The 24,707-nt window shown below is 35.8% G+C and overlaps 1 protein-coding gene across 4 annotated transcripts; it reads left to right on the forward strand.

The window, feature by feature from the left end:
* Window positions 1-1,763: 1,763 nt before the first annotated feature.
* Window positions 1,764-22,956, forward strand: slc44a2 (solute carrier family 44 member 2 (CTL2 blood group)). 4 transcript variants are annotated; one of them, XM_084128660.1, is made up of 22 exons: window positions 1,764-2,009; window positions 11,911-11,959; window positions 12,119-12,192; window positions 12,332-12,416; window positions 12,807-12,891; window positions 12,983-13,096; window positions 13,983-14,043; window positions 14,193-14,319; window positions 14,496-14,579; window positions 14,730-14,842; window positions 15,226-15,357; window positions 16,009-16,108; window positions 16,332-16,424; window positions 16,586-16,670; window positions 17,278-17,540; window positions 17,671-17,765; window positions 18,905-19,008; window positions 19,136-19,209; window positions 19,310-19,380; window positions 19,505-19,593; window positions 19,684-19,768; window positions 20,804-22,200. In XM_084128660.1, exons 1-22 carry the CDS (start codon window positions 1,973-1,975, stop codon window positions 21,325-21,327), a joined length of 2,544 nt encoding a protein of 847 aa, XP_083984786.1. In that variant the 5' UTR covers window positions 1,764-1,972; the 3' UTR covers window positions 21,328-22,200. The 4 variants fall into 4 exon arrangements, with proteins under 4 accessions (XP_083984786.1, XP_083984788.1, XP_083984787.1 ...); XM_084128662.1 differs by lacking the exon at window positions 20,804-22,200 and adding an exon at window positions 22,308-22,956 and having other exon boundaries at window positions 1,785-2,009; XM_084128661.1 differs by lacking the exon at window positions 1,764-2,009 and adding an exon at window positions 6,866-7,005.
* Window positions 22,957-24,707: the final 1,751 nt, after the last annotated feature.

Below are 24,707 nucleotides of genomic sequence, written 5' to 3' on the forward strand. Positions count from 1 at the left end.
TGATCAAAATATGGAAAATAACGAATAATGACATTTTAAATTTCGATCATGCCACACACAAAATGGCTGATGACAACGTCCGAACTCCTGTGACATGTCGAAGGCGTTTGCGGCACCTCGCCCTCTGATTGGATGATTAGAAGAGGCGTCTGCGCGGAGAGGAATTTTTAAAGTGCATTGCTCTGTTACAAAACATAAAATGACTACAAGGCCGGAGTCGTCGGAAATATTCCCGTTATGAATATTTTCATAATTATAGATAGCCGTGTATATATATATATATATATATATATATATATATATATATATATATATATATATATATATATATAAACAGTAGGCTACTTATTTGAGTCTGAGGCATAATTATTTGAAGTTAGCCTACTGTAATTTGACAATATTTGCAGGGAAAGATCATTTTTGTTTTAATTTACTTCAAAGAATGAAAATAGGTTTATGTAACAAAAAGGAAGATAAAATCCTGATCCTAAAAAAAAATCCTAAAATCCAATTGTGAATTGGTTCAGGCTGAAATTGTATAAAATAATCTTACTTTTGAAACTTTTTTATTAAGTGTTTATGAACCAAGGGTTATGTATTGTACAATTAAATAATTGATAAATTGCAGGCTATAGAGAAGTAAAGCACAGTACCATAGTAAAAATAAACAAATAAAGCATGTTAATACAAAATATTGCTCTTTAATGCCTGTTAAAAAAACCACTTTCACAGTTCCAGCTCTTTTTGTGTTCTTTTTGTTTTTTACCCTCCTTGGGGCAACTTTCTTTTTATTTGTATAATAATACAAACTCAGGGTTGTAGCCTAGAACTGTAGGCCCCTAGCAAATGTTTATGATTTTTGGTTGGTAAAATGATCGTGAATGACATTCTTTTAAAGTCCCACTGCCTTGAAACGCACAGTGTTCAATGTGTTGATGTAATTTATTTAACAGGAAGACAAGTGGGACATATCGAGTTAAATAAAAATAGACAATATTTTTCATCAGCCTTATCATGTGAAGTCAAGTCACTTTTATTTCTATAGCGCTTTTATGGCTTCACAGTGATAAACAGGAAAATAGCAGGATAATGGAAATTCATCTATGGAGATTCTGGCTGTAAAGCAGGTCTAAAAGACAGAAGTGTCATAATTTATCTCAGATTAATTACTTATGTAATTACAAATACAGCTTATATATAGTCACCTGCTTCTTTTGCCATGGTTGCCCTTTTACACTCACTGATTATTTTTATCATCTTTAGTTTTGTCTATACAATTTTAACTTGCAGTTAAAAGTAAAGGGTGTGGGTGGCTTGCAGAACTTTGTCACCTGTGGTGTGAAACATGATTCTGTTATTTACATTATTCATGACAATCAGAGAGTATCAGATTTGGTAAGTATTGTTAAAACGTTCATTTAATTAGTATTTCTAGGAACCGTCCTGGTTTTCCGGCGAACTGCATGAATTTGCAGTTTTTCTCGCAAAAAACAAGGCTTTGTTAGAATTTTGAAACAATGTTGCGTTAGGCTATCCTAGAGAGACTCCGAATTTAAGAGATTTAAAGTTAGTTAATGTTTTTAAAAGTTGTCAATGGTGGGACTACTCAGTATTATATGACCAATTTGTCTGTTTCTTTTGTATTTTACAATTAAAGGTAACTAAAAGTGTGATTTCTTGAAGTGCCAAGCGTCGGTGAAGGAGCGTTTGTGTTTCATTGGCTAACACGACTGTCTGTCATTTTTTCCTCTCCTCTCATTGGTGGATTCAGCCCTCACACACTCGCCTTGGAAAAAACGAAACCCTCGTCATGCGTGTACTGTTAGAATGTGTGTGCTGCCGTCTGCCATACACACCTCTTCTGTAGAGCAGCGGAATTACTGATGGACAATTCCTCACAAGATTAGGCAACGGCGATACAATTCCTTTTCAGATTTAAGTGACTGCCACAAGTCCGCATCATTTATTTGCAATGGAGCCAGAGGAGAAAAATCCAGAGTCCAAATATGGTAAGATGTTTTGATATTTTAGGGTTCCTCCTTCAGAATGTGGTAGGAATGGTCCTCTGACGGAAACAATGACTAATACATGGGGCGTGGGTCTCAGGCATTTTGATGAAGAATACTAGTAGTAGGCTATAGCTTAATGCAGACTTTCTCACTGGTGGTCGACTGGTAAATCATGAAGCACTTTATTAAAATAGTGCGATATAGAACACAATTGTACGGATGTGAGCAAGAAAACAATAGGCGTGTGTTGAAACACATGGCTTGTGCAATTACTCTCAGGTCAATAATTACTGCGTTCATCATATCGTTGCTTTATGCGACCTAGTAAGAATTGCCTCTAGCATTGCATTGCTACCACACACACATTATAAATATTCATTTCATGAATGTTGCCGATTAAATGTTTGTAGAAACATTTTCAGTGGCTTAGCTCACTCTAAAATAAGCCATAATGAAAATATACCGAGGTTTGTAAAAACGAGTGTGTGTGTGTGTGTGTGTGTGTGTGTCAACTAAATGTAAATTTGTTCAAATTTAGAAAAAGCAAATATTTTACTCTAAAACAAATACAAATACTATTTTTAACCATAATTCTTGCTTTAACTGTGATATTTAGGCCTATGACCATAGTAACCACATGTACAACCATCGATGGTTTTCCTTTACCATGGTAACTAAATGTGGTTTCTATAAAACCAGACTATTTCTTTTATAGAAACAACAGGTAGTATTGACTATAAAAAGGTTGGAGGCTGATCCCATTTCAGATACTATAGTTTAATTAGTAAATTAGTTTATATTTATATTTTTTCCATATTAATTTAAAATTTAGTTTTGTGTTTTTGTCATTTAATTTTTTTATATACTATATGTCTATATAATTTTTATATCAGTTTTAGTACAGAAATATTACTTTGGCAACTAGTTTTTTTAAAATATTTTTTCAAGTAACAATTTTTTTTTTTATGGTTTAAGTTTTAGTTAACTATAATAACTAGAGATGAGGGCCTGAACTTCGGTGATTAGGGGTAAATATAGCCTACTTTAAAGGGTTAGTTCACCCAGAAATGAAATTTCTGTCATTATTTAATCACCCTCATGTCGTTCCAAACCCACAAGACCTTCGTTCATCTTGGGAACACAAATGTATATATTTTTGATGAAATGTGAGAGCTTTCTGACCCTAGTCCGCAACATAACAACCACTTTCAAGTCCCAGAAAGGTAGTGAAGACATCGTTAAAATAGTCCATGTGACCACTGTAGTCGCATGGACTATTTTAACAGTCTTTACTTCGCTATTTTCTTAACTGTTTATGCGTTTTTGTCACGTTTACTTTCCAAAAGTTGCAGTCTGAACACATTTTTCCATCCCCTTTTGATTGACAGAGATCTTGACCAAGGCCAGACTCAAACCCTGCTGTCCCATAAGCACCATAGTTCTAGATGTCAAAAAAGTGTTGTCAGGATGTCTTATAATAGCACTTCATCGAGTTTTCCTTCGGGTGAACTGGTTTGTTATTTCAAACAAACTGCAACTTGACACAACGAACAAACGAATGTTACAGTTTTGAACAAACAAAACTTACAACCTTGTTTTTAGGGCCTTCTCTACTTTACTCAATAGCTGCTATTCATCAAAGAGCCTGTTTAACTTTTAACTATAAATGTTCTACTGTCTATATAATAAAGTTCACAACCAAGCAATGAAAAAAGCTTGTAATTAACACTGGAAGTGCCATGGCGGTCATTTTGACCGTTTTGAATTTTATATCTGCAGTAACTTTGTTGAAAAAATAAATAAAATCCTGCCGGTACCTGACTTTTCCTAAAAGTGTCTGTATTTTCATTTAAAATGTTTTTCATATAAATTACACATAAGGCAAAAAAACAAATGAACATATTTACCTATTTCGGCCATAGACCGTCATATTGACCACACTGAATTTCGCGGTATTATTATAGGCTATACCAATATACACAACAATAAAATGTGGTAAGAAATACACAAAACATATTCAACAACAAATCATTTAAATGTAATGATATTCAGAACAGCACAAGAATGAAAAAGTAACTATAAACAAGCCAAAATGAAATACTTTATAAGCGAAAGTGAAAGTAGCCTAAGCGGCGTTAGGCTCACGTAACTCTCTAATTAGAATCAAAATGTTTCAACTTTGCGATGTATTTGGATGGTAAACTATTCTTTATTATAGGCTTTGTACTTTACTCACGTTCCAATATCGACGGAAAAAATCATCCTCTTCACACGCGCAAAAATGGTACGAATTGTACTAGGCTACTGACTATATAAACAGAGCAGTGGAATTTTTATATGTTAGGTTGACTATTTTATTATGGCTATAATGAACAGGCTGCAATGTCAAGATTGCAATGCTATATGGTGTGTGTGTGTGTGTAGGTGGGCGCGATCGAACAGTGGAAACATGAAAACATAGGCTAGCCTACTCTGTCATTTTGTTCAGGACATCTATGGATTTATACATGTATAATTAAACTTGTTTAAATGTACAGTTTGGTGTTGTTTTGTTTTTAAAAGATATCCTAATACAATAAATGCATTAATCTCTCAATTGGGTAGCCTATTTATCATTAAAGATATAGAGTTTGGAATCTATGTGACCGCTTGCGGCAGTTCTAGTAGTTATGGAATTCTGGCACTTCTAGTGTTAAGACCGTAACATTGACTTACCTGTCGAGAAGAAAGCAGGCAACTTCAGTATCTCTTTTGAAAGCTTTCTCCTGCATTAGCTATCCCGACATTAACCCTTGTTTTTTGTAATCTCCGGTCACGTTTCCTTTTACGGTCTATTTTGGACTTTTTCGACGATGAGGACTCCTTATCCTGTGACTCAGCATATGTATGGTCCTCCATTATAAATAACCGTGCAGTGCAGCCTTTTAAACTTGCCGGTGCAGTGACAAGCGCCTCTCACTGCTCTGCTCCTCCGCTTCTGCTGGCTTCAGTCACGTGACGCTGGCTCTGAACGAAAACGCGTTGTGGAAACGCGTTGGCTTAGTACTTTTTGTCCCTCTCTGCTATTATAGTTTTACCCGTCCCATGTATATAAAGATAATAAATTCTTAATTTACGAGGATAAGTCAGATAATTAGCAGAGATATTTGTATACCATTGAGGACATATTTATGAATAAAAATATTGATTTTAGATAATAAAATACCTAAAAACCTACACATTGTCCCTTTAAGAAAATGGTTAAGGATAATAATACTCCTTGATTACATCTTCTTAAAGAGACACTTTTAAAAGAGAGAAAGCGTGATGAAACAGTACAACATGCCTAAACTAGATTCAGCTGAAGATTCAGACTTCCTAAAAAGTTTCTTTATTGGCATCTACGGTTCCTCAAAGAACCTTTAAAACCCATGGAACCTTTCCATTGTAAAAAAGGTTCTTTAGATTATTACATTGTTCTTCACACTAAGAAAACGGTGGCTATTTTAAGAACTATTAACTGAAAGGTTCTTCTGTGGCAATGCTGTGAAACCTGCTTGTTGGAACCATTATTTTTTTATTTTAGATTTCCTGAGACTTTCTGGAGCCTTCTCAATCCTGAACTTTAGTTGAAGAGATTTCAAGTTCTGCTTTTGAGAACAAGTTGTAACGTGACTTTTTAGGAGTCTGGATAGGAGTTATGTAGACTCACACACTCAAATGACTTGTTGTCATCTGTCTGGTTTGCATTATGGTCTTTTAACCACATGAACACCAGAGGTCTTTATAGTCAGTCTCTGACTAAGACTATGGGAAGTGCTTCCTTACGATGCCTGTAAGTCTGTAACTCATAAGGTTTGTTCAAGAATGACAATGATGCGTTTCTCTCCAGTTGCCTAGCAATCTCAGAACATCGCAGCAATGCCCTTATAACTACAGAGGCATCTCAAATATCCGTTCCCCTTATTGTGTTTGGAGATCACGTGACTTCGAGGGTGGAAAAGGTCAGTTTGAAACAGGGGCCAAAGTGTGTGATTAGAATCAAGCTGTAGGTTGCCTTCTGGCCATATGTCTGATCAGATCAAGCTGGAAAAGAATGCACAATCTGTGGAAGAGAGAGATTGAAAACGCAAAAACATGCCCTTCCACATAAACAACAGCTGCGCACTACAGATTGCCTTTATGAAAATAGCTCCCTCTTAAAATCTCAGTCTGATCGGTTGATTTGTAATTTGAGGCTGTTGATCACTGCTTTTAACTTGCTTTTTTAACTTTAACCTTTTTAACTTGCATGGAAAGGTTTATATGGTGGAAAGTTGTGCATTGTGCCTGATGTTTCTGTATTGATCAGCCACTTGGTAACCTGGATTTTCTTGGACTGAACACATGTACACATTCATGTAAACAACAATTGTCGAAATGACATTGAAATAAGCAAACAATTGTGCCACCATAAATCTTCTGTACATCACAGTCGCCCAGAAATAACCTTGATTTGTAAAACATGGGTTCAGTTTGAAAGAATTGAAGGAAAAGCATTCATATTTAAGAAGAACAGTAAAAACAACACCATTTTACCATTTTACTTTAAAAAAAAAAAAAATTAAAAAACGTTTTACTTACACAATTTTCTCTAACTTTCTCAACTTCTCTGTAGTCATACTACAGTTAGAGAGAAAATTGTTTTAGTGAAATGTTTTTTAAGTAAAATGGTGTTGTTTTTATTATTCTTCTTAAATATTCAAGAAGAACAATATTCTTCAATTCTTTCAAACTGAATCCAAGTTCTACAAATTTTGTTTTTAACTTTTTTTTTTTTAAACATGCTACACATTTACGGTCAAGGAAGTGCGTATTGTGAGTTAAACAGTCAAGACGTATTACTGAGGATGCAAAACTAGTTTCCTGTTTCAAGAGTAGGAAGTGGTGTGCATACTGTCTGACGATAACAAACGTTAAAACTAAAAATACTGAAAAGGCAATCTGATGGGAAAGGGTTCACATTATGGAAAACAAGGTTTGGCTTTTAAAATTTTCTTTCAGTAACGCATTTTCAGAGCATTGAGAAGATGTGCTTAAAATGCTTCACATACAGCCCTCTTGTGAATTTATGTCTCTGAATCACCAAAAAAATATCTATCAGTCTCTATATTACTAGAGGTTCATTTGGTTTAAGAGAACTGCTTAAAGGTGCTGTGTGTCATTTTTTTTGACTGTACTAAAGCATAAAAAACACAGTATGTTTACAGAGATTTAGGGAACATGCTAAGTTCATATACTTGTTTCTCTGAAATAGCCAGTTCTACTTTGAAATGTGCATTCAGAATGTCTGTTTTTGTTTTGGTCTGTGTGATTCTACCCACTGCCATTTTACCCTATATTACACTATATTGATTTAAAACACCGCAAATTGCAGCCATGGAAGCCAGCAAACGAACTGGGTCATCAAAGACATCTTAACTCTACCCGAATTAAAAAGCCTCGCTGGCATCCATCTAAAAAGTTTAATGACCAGAGAAAACGTGTACAATATCTGATCAACTTACAGTGTAACACTCGTCGCATTCCATTGACAGTTCCTTTTGTTGTTGCGTGTCCTCAATATGGCAGCCCACGTGAGGAGAAGGGGGCGAGTACTCCAATATTTAGAATTTGGACTGCTGCACACATTCAACCACTTGCTGTCATTATTAAATTCTGCACCTTTATCTTTGAATAGTGTGAATAATACACAAATAAGTTTCTTAAAGCAGTATGTGGCAGATTCGCAGCATGAGAAGAGCTTCATTGAGAGATGTGGGTCAGTGTGATTGTTGCTGTTCGGAAAGCTTGGGTCATTAGGGAGCTGTTTGTGGATAGCTAAGTGCGTCTGGGTCACTGATGATTGTTCTAAATGGGTGGCACCTCAATAAAATAAACTGTCAATAGTGCACACACACACACACACACACACACACACACACATAAAACAAACACTTATTACGAGCCAAGGCCCACATTGGTTGCTAGTGTATGTAGCCTCATGGGGGTTAAGGGCGGCGGTAAAAATGTACCCAGCCAAATGACCAATGACATAAAATCATCAGTTATTAACAAAAAGTTAATACTAAGGATATCCCTTGAAACTAAGGAAACTCAAACATACACAAGAATGTACTGTGTGGCCACAAAAAATACTGTTCAAAAGTAAGATTTTCTTTGTTGCTATTGTTGTTGAAAGAAATTAATACTTTTATTTAGCAGGGAATCTTTAAATTGGTCAAAAGTTACAGTAACGACTTATTTATAATGTTACAAAATTATAATAAATGTCAAATAAATAAAAGTCAAATAAATGTTGTTCTTTTGAACTTTTTATATATATCAAAGAATCCTGAAAAAAAGCATCATGGTTTCCACAAAAATATTAGCAGCACACCTGGTTTCATCAATGATAAAAAATAAGAAATGTCATTGTTTTGTTTTTTTGAGTTTTTTTATTTTTCATAGTTCAAGCCCAGTGGAGAGCAGACAGGAAGCGAAGTGGGAAAGAGAAGGGGATGAGATCAGGAAATTACCACACAAGTCATGATTCAAACTTGTGTTGCTCGAATCGCAATTGCGCTACACGTCAGAGCATGTAGCATTAACTTCGACATAAAAAAAATTCTTGAGCAGCAAATCGTAATAGAATGATTTCTAAAGGATCATGTGACACTGAAGACTGGAGTAATGATGCTGAAAATTCTTTAAAAACTTATTTTAAATGGTAGTGTGCTTGAACACATACATTTATGCACTAAATGTACAAATGTCTCTGCATTATGTAACAAAAATTCCTTTCAATCAAAAACTTTCACAAAAAGATATTTGCTATACTGTTATATACTGTTTAAGAGACAAAGGTGTTTAGGCATGTCTAGAATCATTTAAAAAGCACCAGCAATATTTTTTGTGCTTTTATTTGTTTGTCCCTTGTTGATCTGTTCAATACAGCAACATTAATACATTTTTAAGTATTCAAACATTTTAGGGACATTTAAATCAAATACTTCTGGGACCACATATAAGCAAATAATTAAAGTCCTTAAAGAAATCCCAAAAAAAGGAAAAATATAAATAAATAATTACTTTAGCTACTACAGGATGCACTTCCGTCCGACCAACTTGCTTCCCTAAATAGACTCTGTAGGTTTGCCAATTCACACTTGGCTGAGTTTAGTGAAAGTGAGGAATTGCACACATGACTGAAGACATCACAAATACATGCCAAATATTCAGACCGATTAAACCAATACTCCACAGCATCATCTAAATATGCCTGATAATTCAGCATTCTGGCTAATGCTCGTCTCATGTCGGATGAAGGACATGTCAGAGTGATGTGACAGATGTAAATACTTTGAAACATACCAGTTGCAGGTTAAAGAAACATACACTTTTACCCAGTTTATTATACAGTAGTTACTGAACAGAACCAGCCGTATCCGCAGTGTTTCACCTTAGACAATAGGAAAGAATATTTTTTGAACTGAGTTAACCTTTCATTGATCAGTGGAAGTGATCCATTAGAATTTGTCACTCACTAACAGGCAGAGCCGATCCTGACCTCCCTGGGGCCCTAAGCAAAATTCTGTTAAATTAGCCATGTAAACCATTTGCCGTTGCCACACAGTCACAATGAAAATGTAATTCCTGATATCAGAAATAGACATGGTTTCTAGAAAAAGTACATTCTTAATATCAAGAATCCACATTTTAAATAGTACACATTTAATTATTGATATCAAAAATGCATCCTGTGAATGAATAAAAGCTAAAATGGCTTGTCATAGCATGTCACTGTGTTTTAGATGATAAAAGCAATACTCTATACTTGATGGTTATTATTTACTGAGGGATGTGCATCCATAATGACCAGTATGTCCAGCCAATCAACATTTTAAATGCAATATAGCCTATAAATCAATAGTCAAAGTCAATACATTGCTTTCCATCTTGCTTTATTGCAGAGTTGTAACTAAACTGACTTGGAGACTAGATAACCATTGTCTTGTTTTAAAAGTATGTGCGTCTATAATGAGAAGTGCCATCATGCCTATGTTGTACTGGTCCCCCACAGATGTTTCATTTCATGCACTCGCATATTAACACATGTTAACGCGCGACGCGGTTATCTTTTCCGAGCTGCAGATTATAAATGTCGTTGTCGTTGATCAAACATAATAAATAGTTGTATTTCACTCTCTCTTTTTTTTTTTTTGTCAGGCACAAAGTCACAGAACACAGCCCTGGAAGTGGTTGGTGTTGTAAGCAAGACACAGAAAGACCAAAATATGCACTGCCCAGCTGGGTTTGCAAGACAGACAGACTAGAGATAGATGCACATCAACTTAACTTTACTGTTCTTTGCTGACATCAAACTTGGAGAGGAGAGAACAGTCTACCTCAAGTCTAAGGCAATTCACTCTCGTGGTGTTTTTTTTTCTCTCTTTTCGTGACCAGATGGATAGTTCCGCTTAATTTTCTCATCGATATTGCAAACTTTGATTGAAGCGCTTTGACACGAGAGGGAGGCGGGGCCTTGAGTAATTTGCGGGGCCCTACACAACTTGCGTAGTGTGCGTATAGGGCTGATCGGCTCTGCTAACAGGGAGGACTTTACAAATGGTGTTAGGGGCAGACGTGTTATGGGCGAAAAATGGTGTTAGGGGCAGTGGTGTCGGTACATTATTGGCTAGCTCCTGGGTCATCACACACATGACCAGCGTCGGCCAATAGTGAGCCTACGTTCTGATGTAGAACCCAGAAGCGCTACACTTTTTACACTACGTCAACAGCGTAGGAGAATGACGTGGAAGAGAAGAGATTGTTGATTAATGTTGTTATTTTGAGGGGTTTTTGCACACAAAAAGTTTTCTAATCGTCGCTTCATAATATTAAGGTTGAACCACTGTCGTTACATGGACTATTTTACAATGTTTTTACTACCTTTCTGGGCCTTGAAAGTTGCAATGATGTTGCTGTCAATGGAGGGACAGAAAGCTCTCAGATTTCATCAAAAATATCTTTATTTGTGTACGGGGGTCTTACGGGTTTGGAACGACATGAGTGTGAGTAATTAATGACAGAATTAAAATTTTTGGGTGAACTAACTAACCATTTTAAGTAAAGGGAGGCAGAGAGAGAAAATACATGGACACACTAGGCCTGGGTGGTACTGGTAAGATGATATACACTACTAGGACGGAAGAAATGTGTTGGTAGAGATTACAATACTTTTTATCAACCTTATTTTGCAACGGCAAAGTAAGCTATTTTCTGTGAATGTGCGAGACTTCTGAGACTTCTGTTAAAAATAAGGTGGTTGGTTACCAATATATTTGGGCTATTATCTGTGGGCAGGACTGCTTTACAATATCACTACAGAGAACTCATATGCAGTAACACATGTATTGTCTACTTAAATGGATAGTTTACCCCCAAATATTTTTTTTCTCATCATTTACACCCTTATGTTGTTCCAAACCTGTATGAGTTTCTTTTCTTTCTTCAGGACTCCAATAAGAGTTTCGAGTTTTTGGTCACACTTTAGTTTAGGGTCCAATTCTCACTATTAACTAACTATTAACTACGACTTTTACCTCAATAAACTCCTAATTTCTGCTTATCAATAGTTAGAAAAGGTAGTTGTTAAATTTAGGGATTGGGTAGGATTAAGGGATGTAGAATATGATCATTCAGAATAAGGCATTAATATGTGCTCTATAAGTACTAATAAACAGCCAATATCCTAGTAATATGCATGCTAATAAGCAACTACTTAATAGTATATATATATATATATATATATATATATATATATATATATATATACATCCATGGACATGCCCACAAATGAAATTTCTTTTGGGATAAATACACAATTTCAATGTCTTCACAGGTGAGGCAAGGAAATTTGACCCCACATTTAAAGGCCCGATTTATAACAGGTGAGACAACCTTTATAAGCCAAATTTAATCTAATGTTTAGAAACCATTTGTTTATTTGTATTTTTGTATTTATTTTTATGGGATTTATGTAATCTAATAACCTTCCTGGCAAGATTAGTGCTGTAACAGTGAATGTGTTTACTTTTCTTGGTGAACAGGGGCTGCACAGACATTATCTGTTGCATACTGTTCATCTTGGCCTTGCTGGGCTACTTTGCAGTTGGCATTCTGGGTAAGATTCAGCTTATTCATTTTCACATTTCTATTTACAATGTCACTATGTGTAGATGGGCGGAAAGTATTAAACCTTGTCCATTTCTGAGTACAATTTATTTGTCTTACCACACTGACAGTGCTGTGTTTTGTTATAGCATGGTCTCAAGGTGACCCTCGGAAGGTGATTTACCCCACAGACAGTAAGGGCCAGTTTTGTGGGCAGGTCGGCACCCCACTTGAGTGAGTAAAGCTGTCTCTTTGAAAACGTACCTAGACATGTTTCATGTTGTGTTGGCCTCCACAAAAGACTTTTAATGCAATTCTGAGGCTTTTAAAGCCATAAAGATAACTATAATAGCGTCCACACCAGCGGACTATAGTTCTGTTTATTCTAAGCGTGCACTGCAGTTTTGTCATCTGTCCCTTTAAATGCTCGAGCTCTTAAAGCATGATGGATTGTGATTTGCTGTCAATGTGTTTTATGGTTCCTCAACTGGAAAAAAAACTTGTTGTGTAAGTGATTCCAACGACAGTGTTTCTCTGTGCCCTTATCATTATAGTAGTGGTGTGATTTTTATCTCAGAAATGCACATTTATTTTATTCTTATCTTAACCTGTCTGAATAATCAGGAAAAAGCCCCTGCTGTTCTACTTCAACATCCTGAAGTGTGCCAGTCCTCTTGTCCTGCTGGAGTTTCAATGTCCTACCACTCAGGTTTGTCACTGTTTCAATAAACCTCTTTTTGCAGTACCATCTGTATCAATAGTGTTTGTCACATATTACATTGTTTTTGTTCATTTGACAGATCTGTGTGGAGAGATGTCCAGATAAATTCATGACTTTAGTGAAGGCTTTGAAAAATACCAATGATAAGGAATACTACAAGCAATTCTGCAAGGATGGAGTAGACATGAACAAGGTAAGTTCTGTATGGAAAGGACTTTTTTTTTTTGTCTTGAATTCCCAGCAAGAAATAATATATCATGAAAAATACAATTATGATAGATAACATTTTGTTCATACTGCCCCCAATTTTAGTACAGTGGTTTAGGGTTTAGGTTAGCAACCCTAAAATGTATACACTGGTTAAGGTAAATACATGAAATTATAAAAAAAATTAGTGCAACAGTTTATTGAACCTGTTGACAAAATATTTTTAAATATCTAAAAGAAAAAAGTGCATATATGTTTATGCGTATCACATTTGCTACATCAGGCTTTTATGACTCATATAGTATGATATAGTGAGAATATAGAGCTTAAACAAAAAACGATTTTATTCAGAGGCCCAAACTGAGCAAAAATATACAATTTGAAGCAGTCGCTGATATTTACATGGCCAAAACGTAAGATCAAATTCTTAATATCTTGTAATGTAAATCAGTTCTTTATACCAGTAGAGCAGACTACGTACATAAAATGCATATACTGTATAAAAATACCCGTTGTCACTCTATATTTCCCAATTATATGCCTTAGTAAGATGGTATTTTAATGCTTAGTTTTATCATCAAAGCTCAGATTTTTTATTGTGGGGGCAATACATAAAATGCAAGGCAGAACAGTGATTATTGAAATATGTACAAATAAACGTACCTCAAAATCCTGATGTATCATATTTGATACTCACATTTTAACCAGATTTTTCTTTTTTTTTAAATTATGAATGGATAATAAGTTGTTTTAGTCCTGTAACCCCAAGTTCTTTAGGGAACCCAAAATGGTGCTTCTATGACATCACTGCAAAAACATCCTTTTGGACCTTTTATTTTTAAGTGTAGTAAAAATGTCCTTCTCTTTTATAGAAAGCTCCTGAAATCCTGAAGAGTGGCTTGTGCCCTTCAATACTCACACCTAGCAAGAATTGTAAGCCTTTTCAAAACCTTTCAAAACATGCTTGTTAAATCACATAAAGTAGTTAAGCTACTCTGAAGTTATGTTGTTTACACTTAACAACTGATCTTCGCATTATCAGTAAATTGCTTTACAATTATGACTGTCACCCTGTGTTTCAGTCACACGGAGATGCTTGCCCGCTCTAGAGACCTTGAAAGGTGGTATAGTTGTGGTTGGCAACAAAACTATGTACGAGGATGATAAAGGACAAAATATAAATGCAACAGATCTCCTTGAAGCCTCAAAGTTAGTGATATTATGCATTTGTTTGTGTTATTATGCATTTGTCAATTATAATATATTATTGTGTAGGTTCATATTATTTCAAATATTTTAATAATATTTAAATATTATAATGTGAATCATATTGAACATTAAATCATTTTGATTATTATTACCATACATATGTTTATTTTTTGCAGGAAATCTAATGTAGTGGTTGAGGCCCGGGCAGTAGCCATGAGGATCTTTGAGGACTATACTCAGTCCTGGCACTGGATCCTTCTGTAAGCGCATTATATTCTATGTTCATTTTATTTCCTATCTGCATCAGCCTAAAAAACAGCCAGTGTTCGGTTATGGCTGTCAGATTTAGTGTTGGTGAGCCCCAGTGATTTCTAGATGCATTGATTAAATCTTTATGCGGTCCTTTTCAGTGGCTTGGTGATCGCCATGCTGGTCAGTCTGATCTTTATTCTCCTCTTGCGTTGTCTGGCTGGAATCATGATCTGGGTTATGATCATCATGGTCATCATTGTTATTGGATACGGTAAGGGGTGTTGTGTTGTCTTGTCTAGAGCTCTCAAATAACATTACGTGCCCCGTGCATGTTTATCCTATAGTTACCAAATACTTTAGCTGTGTTTAACTTTAACACAAAATCAATAGAAAATAAATACAAATATATATTTTGCATAAAGAAGTTGAAGCCTGTTTTAGGATCATTAAGATTTTCTTGCTGTGTGACATTAAGCACAATTTCCCCCTAAATTCCTACTATCGTAATGCGCCTGGAAATTATTTTTTTTTGCAAATCTCATTATCATCTTTGATGATTTTCATTATTGTAGCAAAGTCATATTTTACTGAATTACATAAAAAATATTGCATTCATTGTATTTATGCTTGTTTTCCTCTCCTGGCTCTCCGCAGGTGTTTTCCATTGTTACATGCAGTACGCCAGTCTGAAAGGAGAGGCTGGTTCTGATGTCACTATCAAGGATCTGGGTCTACAGACGGACTTCTCTGTGTACTTGCAGATTCGGCAGACCTGGCTTGCCTTCAGTGAGTTTTTACATCATTATGTCAGTAATGTGCAAAGCAAAAATCAATACACTACCATTAAAAAGTTTGGGGTTGGTAGGATTTTAATGTTTTTGGAAAAAAAATGCAGTAAAATATTATGAAATATTATTACAATTTAAAATACCTGTTTTTGTATATATTTTAAAATGTAATTTATTCCTTTGATGCATTTTCAGAATCATTACTCCAGTCTTTAGTGTCACATGATCCTTCAGAAATCATTCTAATATGCTTATTTGATGCTCAAGAAAATGATTTTTTAATCAATTTTGAAAACAGTTGTTCTGCTTAATATTTTTGTGGATTATACACATATTTTCCAGGATTCTTTGATGAATATAAAGTTTATTTGGAATAGAAGTCTTTTGTAACATAAATGGCTTTACTGTCACTTTTGATCATTTTCATGCATCCTTGCTAAAATTATCTTATAAAAAAATCTTACTGACCCCAAAGTTTTGAATAGAAGTAAACACACTGTATATTTACATGTTCATTAAATCAATAAAATAAGTAACATTAAACTGCTGCGATTGTGGCACTTAAATGATAAACATGTTCCTGGTTTCTTTGTCACATTTAATTTTCATTACATTCTACTGTGTCCTGTCCTTCTTTGTCACCACACAGTAATTATCCTGTGTATTGTGGAAGTGGTCATCATCCTCCTCCTCATCTTCCTCAGGAAGAGGATCCTCATTGCTATTGCTCTCATCAAAGAGGCCAGCAAGTCAGTCCACCTTCTTACTGAAGAGCAAACTATGTGTTGCTGGCGTTGTTTGGTCTCATATTCCATATTATTGCTTTCTTTGGGTACTTTAATAGCATTAGTAGTTAAACAGCAGCGTTATTTGCAGTATGATGGATTAGCTGAGGCTTAAAGTCATGAAATAATAATTAGGTTAACTGGGAGTGTTAGACAGGAAGTTCTAATAATCTCATCTATTTTTCAGGGCCATCGGTCATGTGATGTCATCGTTGTTCTACCCGCTGCTGACATTTGCCCTACTGACTTTGGTCATCGCATACTGGGCCATCACCGCCGTGTATCCTAAAGAAAATAATGCAATGACACATTAATTACAAATAGACAAAGGCATTACTAATGTAAAATGTGCAATGTTTTTTAAACATCATCATTACCCCAAACACTTTTTAGAAAGAGTGAATTTTAGAAAGAAGTAGTTTCTCCTTAACTGTTATTTAGGTTTTTGTCCACTTCCAATGAGCCAATATACAAGGTTTTCAATACAACCGAATGTCCTTATTCCAGAGACACCTGCGACCCTGGGGTTAGTGCATTATTATTTTTATTTTGCCCGTTCTTTACATAAAAGCAGTCATGTTGGCTATTTATTGACAATTTTATTGCATTGTGTTGCATTGATGTCAATCAATACCTCTTTGTCACTGATATAAATTATGATTTTTTTTAGCTTGAAATAAATTAATAGTTTTATTGAATAAGTATGAATTAAATTGATCCAAAGTGTCTGTAAAGACATTTATAATGATACAAAATATTTAAAATACTTTCCATTCATCAAAGAAAAAAATTATTGTGGTTTCCACAACAAATGTTAAACAGCACAGATCACAATCGTTTTCAGCATTGATAATAATAAGAAATGTTTCTTGAGCACCAAATCAGCATATTAGAATGATTTCTGAAGGATCATGTGACACTGAAGGCTGGAGTAATGATGCTGAAAATTCAGCTTTGCATCACAGGAATAAATTACATTTTTAAATGGAAAACAGCTCTTTTCAATTGTAATAATATTTCACAATATTACTGTTTTTACTGTGTATGTCTTATTTGTTTTAGCATATTTTGCAGAGCAAAACTTGATAAAATGCAAACATTTAATAAGTTGCACTGATTTGATTTCTCCACAGATTTTTAACATCTCAAATATCACCACCGAATGTCCTGATGCTGAGTGTCTGTTTGCGTTTTATGGAGGAGAGACGGTATACCACAAGTACCTGATTCTATTCCAGTTCTATAATTTATTCCTTTTCTTCTGGTGTGTCAACTTCGTGACAGCATTGGGCCAGGTCACACTGGCTGGGGCCTTTGCCTCCTATTACTGGGCATTCAAAAAGCCTGACGACATACCAGCTTTCCCTGTCTTCAACTCTTTGGGACGGGCCCTCAGGTGTGTGGCTTGAGGAATAGTTTTCAATTGATTTTCACAAATTTAGCAAAAATCCTTCTTTGAATTTTTAATACAGTGACTTTTTTCATGTAATACATAGAATTTTTGTATGCTCATTCTCATTCTCCAGGTATCACACTGGTTCTCTGGCATTTGGTTCCCTCATTCTTGCCATCGTTCAGGTCATCAGGGTCATATTGGAGTATATGGATCAGAAGTTGAAAGGTATCACTGCTTCAGTGTTTTCTATATGTTTTCTGTACAGTGTTTTCATTATTCTGCTTCAGAGGATGTGCCTTCAGAAACTATTCAGATCCCTTCACTTTTATCACAATGTTTGCATTATGAGCAATACTGCCCCGCCCCCCAACAATTTAAATATTTCAAATTTACATTGTCATCTTTTACTTGCCCTCATGTTGATCGCAACCAATATTACTTTTTCCTTTGTTCAAAAAGGAGATGTTTTAAAGATTACAGAATGAAAGCATTTTTGCTGCTACAACCTACAACCACTGACTTGTAAAATGCAATAAAAATGCAACATGAAATGGCATATTGATAAACGCAACATGGCCTCATTTCCCTTGCCATGCGATTCATCCATATTTTCTTTCAGTGCACATAAATACCACAATTGCCAAAGTGCCATTCATCTTGCTCAGTTTGTTTACCACTAGCAAATGCTGATGACGTTTTATTCTTCTATACTAACTTGCGTCGTAGCCTACGATTCAATAGGTGTCATCATCGTACTGTCTACATACATGTCATACCCAAGTTGATTAGATCAATGTCGTACAGTGTGATTTGTAATGATCTTATAGGATTGCCCAAATCGCACAGTCTGTAGCAGGCATACAAGCAATGGCACAAACTGGCACACGCTAGGAAACTAGGTCAACTTACAATGACAGGGCAAAACACAATGAAACTAAACCAAAACAGAGCACACACATTACACTTGCCAACCACTGGTCAATTTATGGTTTTGTTGTTTGAAAAAGAGCAACATGGAAAATCTAATTTTGTGTTTTATGTAAAGTCAGTTTGGACATGAGAGCAAATAAAGGCTGACACATTTTCATTTTTGGGTGAACTATTTCTTTAAAATGCTACAAGCAAAATCCATTAGAAAAAATATCAAAAACAAAGAAACATGAATCACATATCAGATCAGCTCAGATGTGCCCTGCTTCTTTGTTGAAATGTCTTTTGGCAAATATAATATGCTGACTGACAGGCAATAAAAAGTCTGCAATACATCTGTATCAAATAAATAAGCGTGGGAAGTGACTATGGAGTACTATGGAATACTTTACCCATTGTATTTGAGTCTTGACTGTGTGATTTACTTCCTTCAGGTGCCCAGAATAAGTGTGCAAAATTCCTGCTCAGTTGCCTAAAGTGCTGCTTTTGGTGTCTGGAGAAATTCATCAAGTTCCTGAACAGAAATGCCTATATCATGGTACACTTTCTCTCTTTTGTGCATTGTTTCTGGCTAGGGAGCATCAGTAGTGCACGTTTAGTGTTAAATTGCTCAAACACAAGAATTGCTGAAACCAAAGTTATATTGAGGCATATTGTCTTTTCAGGTGGCAATATATGGTAAAAATTTCTGTACATCTGCCAAGGATGCATTCTTCCTTCTGATGAGGAACATTGTCCGGTGAGTGTTATTTAAATCTAAATCTTTTAGTCGAGGTTTTGTGTGAATAAACAGATGAAACAGTCCAGAGTTGAATCTCTTTACTTGACTTGTTTTTTAGTGTGGTAGTTCTTGACAAAGTGACAGACTTCCTCTTATTTTTGGGCAAACTTCTTATCGTTGGAATTGTGGGTGAGTGATTTGCTCACAGACTGACACAGATGTCACGTGAATTCAGAGGTTATTTGGTTTGGAACTGACTTCTCATTTTCCAATTCACCAGTGTAACACAGAATGCTGTTTCTCCTCTTCTCAGGAATTTGTTCCTTCTTCTTTTTCACGGGCAAGTTTAAGGTAGCGCAGGACGTTGCTCCATCCCTTAATTATTACTGGGTGCCTATACTGGTAAGTGATCTTGAGTTGAAAGCAATACCAGATTGTCCAAAATTGAATATTTCCAGACTGCGTTTTAATCACATCTCCCTTCATTTACAGACTGTGGTGTTTGGCTCGTATCTGATCGCTCATGGCTTTTTTAGCGTTTATGCCATGTGTGTGGACACACTCTTCCTGTGTTTCTGTAAGTGTGAAGTGTTATTTATTTCACGAGATAATACGTAATGAACAAATCTAACAAGTTGTCAATGTTTTGGCTGCATTCGGTTCTGATAAATAGCAGCTGTTGTGTTGTAATTGGGTGTTGAGAAATGAGTTTCACAGATGTTGAACTTTCATTGTTATCAACAACTACCGGTAAATGCATTAGCAGCACTCAAACTGCTCTCTTTCCTTTCTTTTAACTGTTGTTCTTTCCTACAGTGCAATTGAGAGCAACAGTGACCACCCACCAGAATCCCATTCATTTTCTCTATAATCACTTTAACAGATTTATATAATTTTTAGAATTTCTTTTATTTCACGTGCCCTCGTGAACTTTAATCAAAACAACTCCCCCTCCCTCTTGTAACGACATCTCTTCTCTTCTCTGATGATGTTTTTACTGGTGTGAGGGTGGGACAACCAGTAGCAAACAACAACCATCCAATCCATTCTCGATGGACAAAATCAAGTCCTGCCGTTTTTTTTCTTGTTCGAGAAGCTTTCTCACTCGGATATACACCAAAATAGGGAATAAAAAGTTGCAAGTGATTCAGAAAGTACAGTATACCGTTTTTTGAGAGTGTAGAGAGACCCAATGTTGTCATCCACAATGCTTTATAGGAGTGGGCAATCACTGCTTAGCATTTTTGTAATTCTTATTCATGAAATTGGCTATTAAACATATTTTTTTAAAATTGAAATCACATTTATGGCTTCTACAGAAGCACATATCCTTGCTTTACAACCTCAGAGCTCACGGTTTATCTTTCTGTATGGAGAAAATGACTGGGACTTTTACTTCCGGAACCCACTGTTGACATATCTGCATATCACAAATGCTTACAGGGGCTTTTGGCTTGCTTTATGTCTAACCATTTCCTGTCTTTCTCTCTGTTTTTCTCTCTTCCACATGATTTTGTCCAATCATGTGTCCTTCTGCTCCTTTCTGCTATGTGCACTCTCAAAACACTAACATTTAAAAAATATCACCATCACATACAAACACAAACTCAAGGCGAAGACCTGGAGCGAAATGACGGTTCTTCGGACAAGCCGTTTTTCATGTCCCCTGAGCTGCACCAGATTTTGTCTATAGAAAAAAGCGCAGAGGAGACAGACCATGCCGAGATACCAGTCATACATGTGCAAGCCGAAGAGGAAGTCCCGTTGCAGGAGAATGGAGAGGTGCAGCTCAAAGAGCAGGTACTTCTTAAGCAGGAGCAAGAAGAAGAGACGCCACTAACTCAAGAGACGCACATTGAAGAGCCTCCCCAAGAAACACATCCTCCCGAGGCACCCGTAGCCGCCGAGGAGAAACCCGAAGAGCAGGTTACACCACAAGAGCCTGAACCTCCACAAGTGACCCCACAGCAAAATGGACCCCAAGAGGTGGACGGTGACGACAAGGAGGAGCAGGCGGCCCAACCTCAAGCAGAACCACCACAGGCCGAGAACCTACAAGAACAAGAACCGGAGGAACCGAAGCCTCAAGAAAACGGACCTCAAGAGAGCGAGACCCCGCTCACCCCTCAGGAGTAGTTGTGCAAGGAGGCTCATTGAAGGTGGAGTTTCAGAGAAGCCTACTAATTTGGGAACTAGTGCACTTTGGTGGCTTTAGCAAGCCATTAGTATACAAAGGAAAGTACCTCCTTCATTCGAGTCATAATGTTTACTCAATCGATTTTGAGAACTGTCTCTTAATTAATAATCTCTGGTCATAATGGACGGCATGACACATATAGGACAGAAACAGTCTTTTACTCAAACTATGAGCTGATTGAACGGATGACAATTGTTTACGTGGACCTAAACCCCATTAGATATGCCTACATAGCACTTGTAGAATGTGACTGTGTTTGTGATTTATGTAGAACATTTTAATGTAAGGACATGTAAAAGTGTAATGTAGGTGCTCGACTTGTGCCTAATTATTGTTACTTATCAATGTCTTAATCATTTTGAAGAATGCAAAAAGATTTTGCAGTATCGCTATGTTTACAGCAACAACTACAAAAAAAAAAACCCCGTCTGTTTACAGTCATACCAGCCAAGACCAAAACGTCATTTTGTAAGAATTTGTGGAAATGTATCTGAAAAATGTGAAAATGATATGCCTAATGTGGTCATTTCATGGTGCAGTGTAACAGAACATGAAAAAAGCACCGAAACTAAGTGAACTTAAAAACAAAACAATCAAAGGAAAAAAAAGTGTATTGCCCTATATTTTGGTCTGCTCTGGTTATTGTATCGACAGATTGCAACCTTTTCAATGCCTGATATTTGTCGCTGTTTGCCGCTCTATTGCCTCTTTTTCTACCTCTGTGCTTCACTTTTCTCAATCTTTGCATGTTGTTAATGTGATCTCCCAGTGCTTTAATAAACTGAACTCTCTTTGTTGAGATCTCAAGCCTTTCTTTGCTCTCAAGGTGATGCTTCTATTGTTAGCGTTTATACTATTTGGCAAATGTTTCATGTTAAGATCATGCTATTGTTTGTCTCAACCTAAATTGTTCCAACAGTGGAGGATCTTGAACGCAATGATGGCACAGTGGATAGACCATATTTCATGCCAGAGAGTCTGCTTTCCATCCTCAAGAAGTCCAATGAGGGGCTGAAAACAGTGGACTAGGACAGAGACGAAAAGATTGATTGATTGAAAGAATTTTGTAGGGAGGGAAATAGAGAGACCTGCCATAATTGCACTGATTCCATGGCTCAACTCATGGCTCAACCAGTAAATGATGCCACGTCATTACAGCCAAAAGTGTTTCAAATCTATTCATTTTGTTTTTGCTAATTACAGATTGTGTATTTTTTGTTGTCATTTGTATATACAGTATTGCTTTATTAGACTATTAACAACTATAACTTTTTGAATTTTGAATATATGTGTTACTGAATAACTTTTTGTGTTTAAAATTGTTATATTTCGTTACAATAATGATAACCATTGGCTATATAGCTATCTGACAACGTTTATTATTATTTTTTAATATAATGGAAACCACTCGTTTTATTACAATAAAAAGTTTTCTGCAGTGTTTTTCAATGCGTCAATGTGACGTAGCCATTTTTCAGTTTGTACTTGTTTGTTTCGGAGTGTAAATATTAAATAATTCTGTGATGTGATCTGGTTGAGAAATTAATAAATTTTAATTAGCTCATGCACGTGGTGTCCACTTTCTCGAGCGTAAAGGTACGTATTAATATTCATGAGCCAACGTCCAGCTAGTGGTTTTCAACGGGGGCGTTCAGAGAACAACGGGGGGCGTTGGAAGCAAGAGCAAGGGCGTTGGGGGGCATTCAGGTGTTAATAGAGTTTAAATATTTAATTTTTGTTAATTTACTTTTATTCATTTTAAGCATTTAGTGTTTATTTGTAATAAACACTTTAAGTGGGCTATTTAAAAAGTGTTAGGACTGTAGGCTATATGTTAAATTATGTTGTAAAACATATGCGCAGAGTGTGATGTCATATTGTGTGCACGCGCGTATATGGTGCGCGTGAAAGAATACATGAATACATCAGCAGCGCTAAAAAAAAACAAAAAAAAACATTCGTCCGCAGCCGCTCTACTCCTGACCGCAAGTCCACCGTCAGTGTTGTAGGTAGGCACTATAGGCAGGTTTTTTGTGTTCATTTCTATTGCATCACGATTGAAAGCAGTATCAACCCATATAGCACACACGTACGTCTTCAAGATGTCTGTTAAAGATCACTTCATCTGGAAAGCATCTGCTGTTTACTAACATCTGATAGACATCTTTAAGATGTCAGTTTAACATACATTCTAAATCATTACATCTTAAAGACATCTTCTAAACGTCTATTTGACATCTGACAGGAAACGTCCTATAGACGTATTGCAGATGAGCACTCTTAAAAGTCTTCCATATGTAAACACGCACATCAAATAGACATCTCCGTGATGTACGTGTGCTATCTGGGAATAATGTCAAAAATATGATGTGCAGTCAAGTTCGGGTGTGTGTAGGCTATATGCTGTTTAAATGAGTGTTCTCACAATACACTTGTTGTGATTCGCGGAGTTTTGACGAGTTGTATTTTGATGACTTGATATTATCTCTTATTCAAAAGTTTCCCGCGCCCCTGCCAAAGATCCAGGCAAGACAAGATTAAACATGTTTACTTGCAAAATAATTACATTCTAAATTTAGAATGCCTAACATTCCAGTTTAATGCGACATGTAGTATCGTTACTTTTGCAAGGACTCTATTATTTTTCCAGTCACAGACCAGCGCTCAAGCACTGACTAGAATCAGCATTCACGTGCTCAAAAATGTGTTTCGCACTGACAACAATCCGGTGGTGCAGAATCACGCAGCGGAGGAATGGAAAGTTGACAAGCCATTAAAAATTATTGACTTAAGAAACACTTATATTTTTTCAAATATTTTCAATAAATGTTCCCATTCACTCCGGCGACGAATTTTTAAATTAATTAAACTAAATTCTAATTCTAACTAAGGTAAAACTTTAAAAAGTTTAGGCATTAACTAATTCCAATCCCTAATGCCAAAATGTTTTCTTTGTTCACCAAGTAGGCTAATTTACTGGCCAGGCATTATTGTTAACTCGCAAGACAGTAAGGAGAAAATTACAATTTGATGGATAATTTAAAATTTTAAATATATTCTGCAATCACATTTTGGTAATGTATTCATTCCGCCATCACATCTGAGCGTGAAACGCTGCTTGGGTAGTTTCAAGATATACAAATAATTAATAATACAATAATAATTTAATTGTTCATATGTTTATTCTTGTTAGAAGATTTTTTTTTTTTTTTTACTGATTATGAACACAAATTAATCACAACAAACCAAATTAATTGTAATTGTATTAATTATACCATTGATGAAAACAAGCTGATACCAAGGTATTTAGGCCTACAAT

Source organism: Abramis brama (genome assembly GCF_963993115.1).
Source record: "Abramis brama genome assembly, chromosome: 11".
Classification (NCBI taxonomy): domain Eukaryota; kingdom Metazoa; phylum Chordata; class Actinopteri; order Cypriniformes; family Leuciscidae; genus Abramis; species Abramis brama.

Bases quoted from the DNA above. Each gene is read 5' to 3' on its own strand.
- slc44a2 (XM_084128660.1), top strand. From the start codon at position 1,973: ATGGAGCCAGAGGAGAAAAATCCAGAGTCCAAATATG. The intron at 14,320-14,495 runs GTTAGTGATATT...TATTTTTTGCAG, and splicing joins GATCTCCTTGAAGCCTCAAA to GAAATCTAATGTAGTGGTTG. The intron at 19,009-19,135 runs GTACACTTTCTC...TTGTCTTTTCAG, and splicing joins ACAGAAATGCCTATATCATG to GTGGCAATATATGGTAAAAA.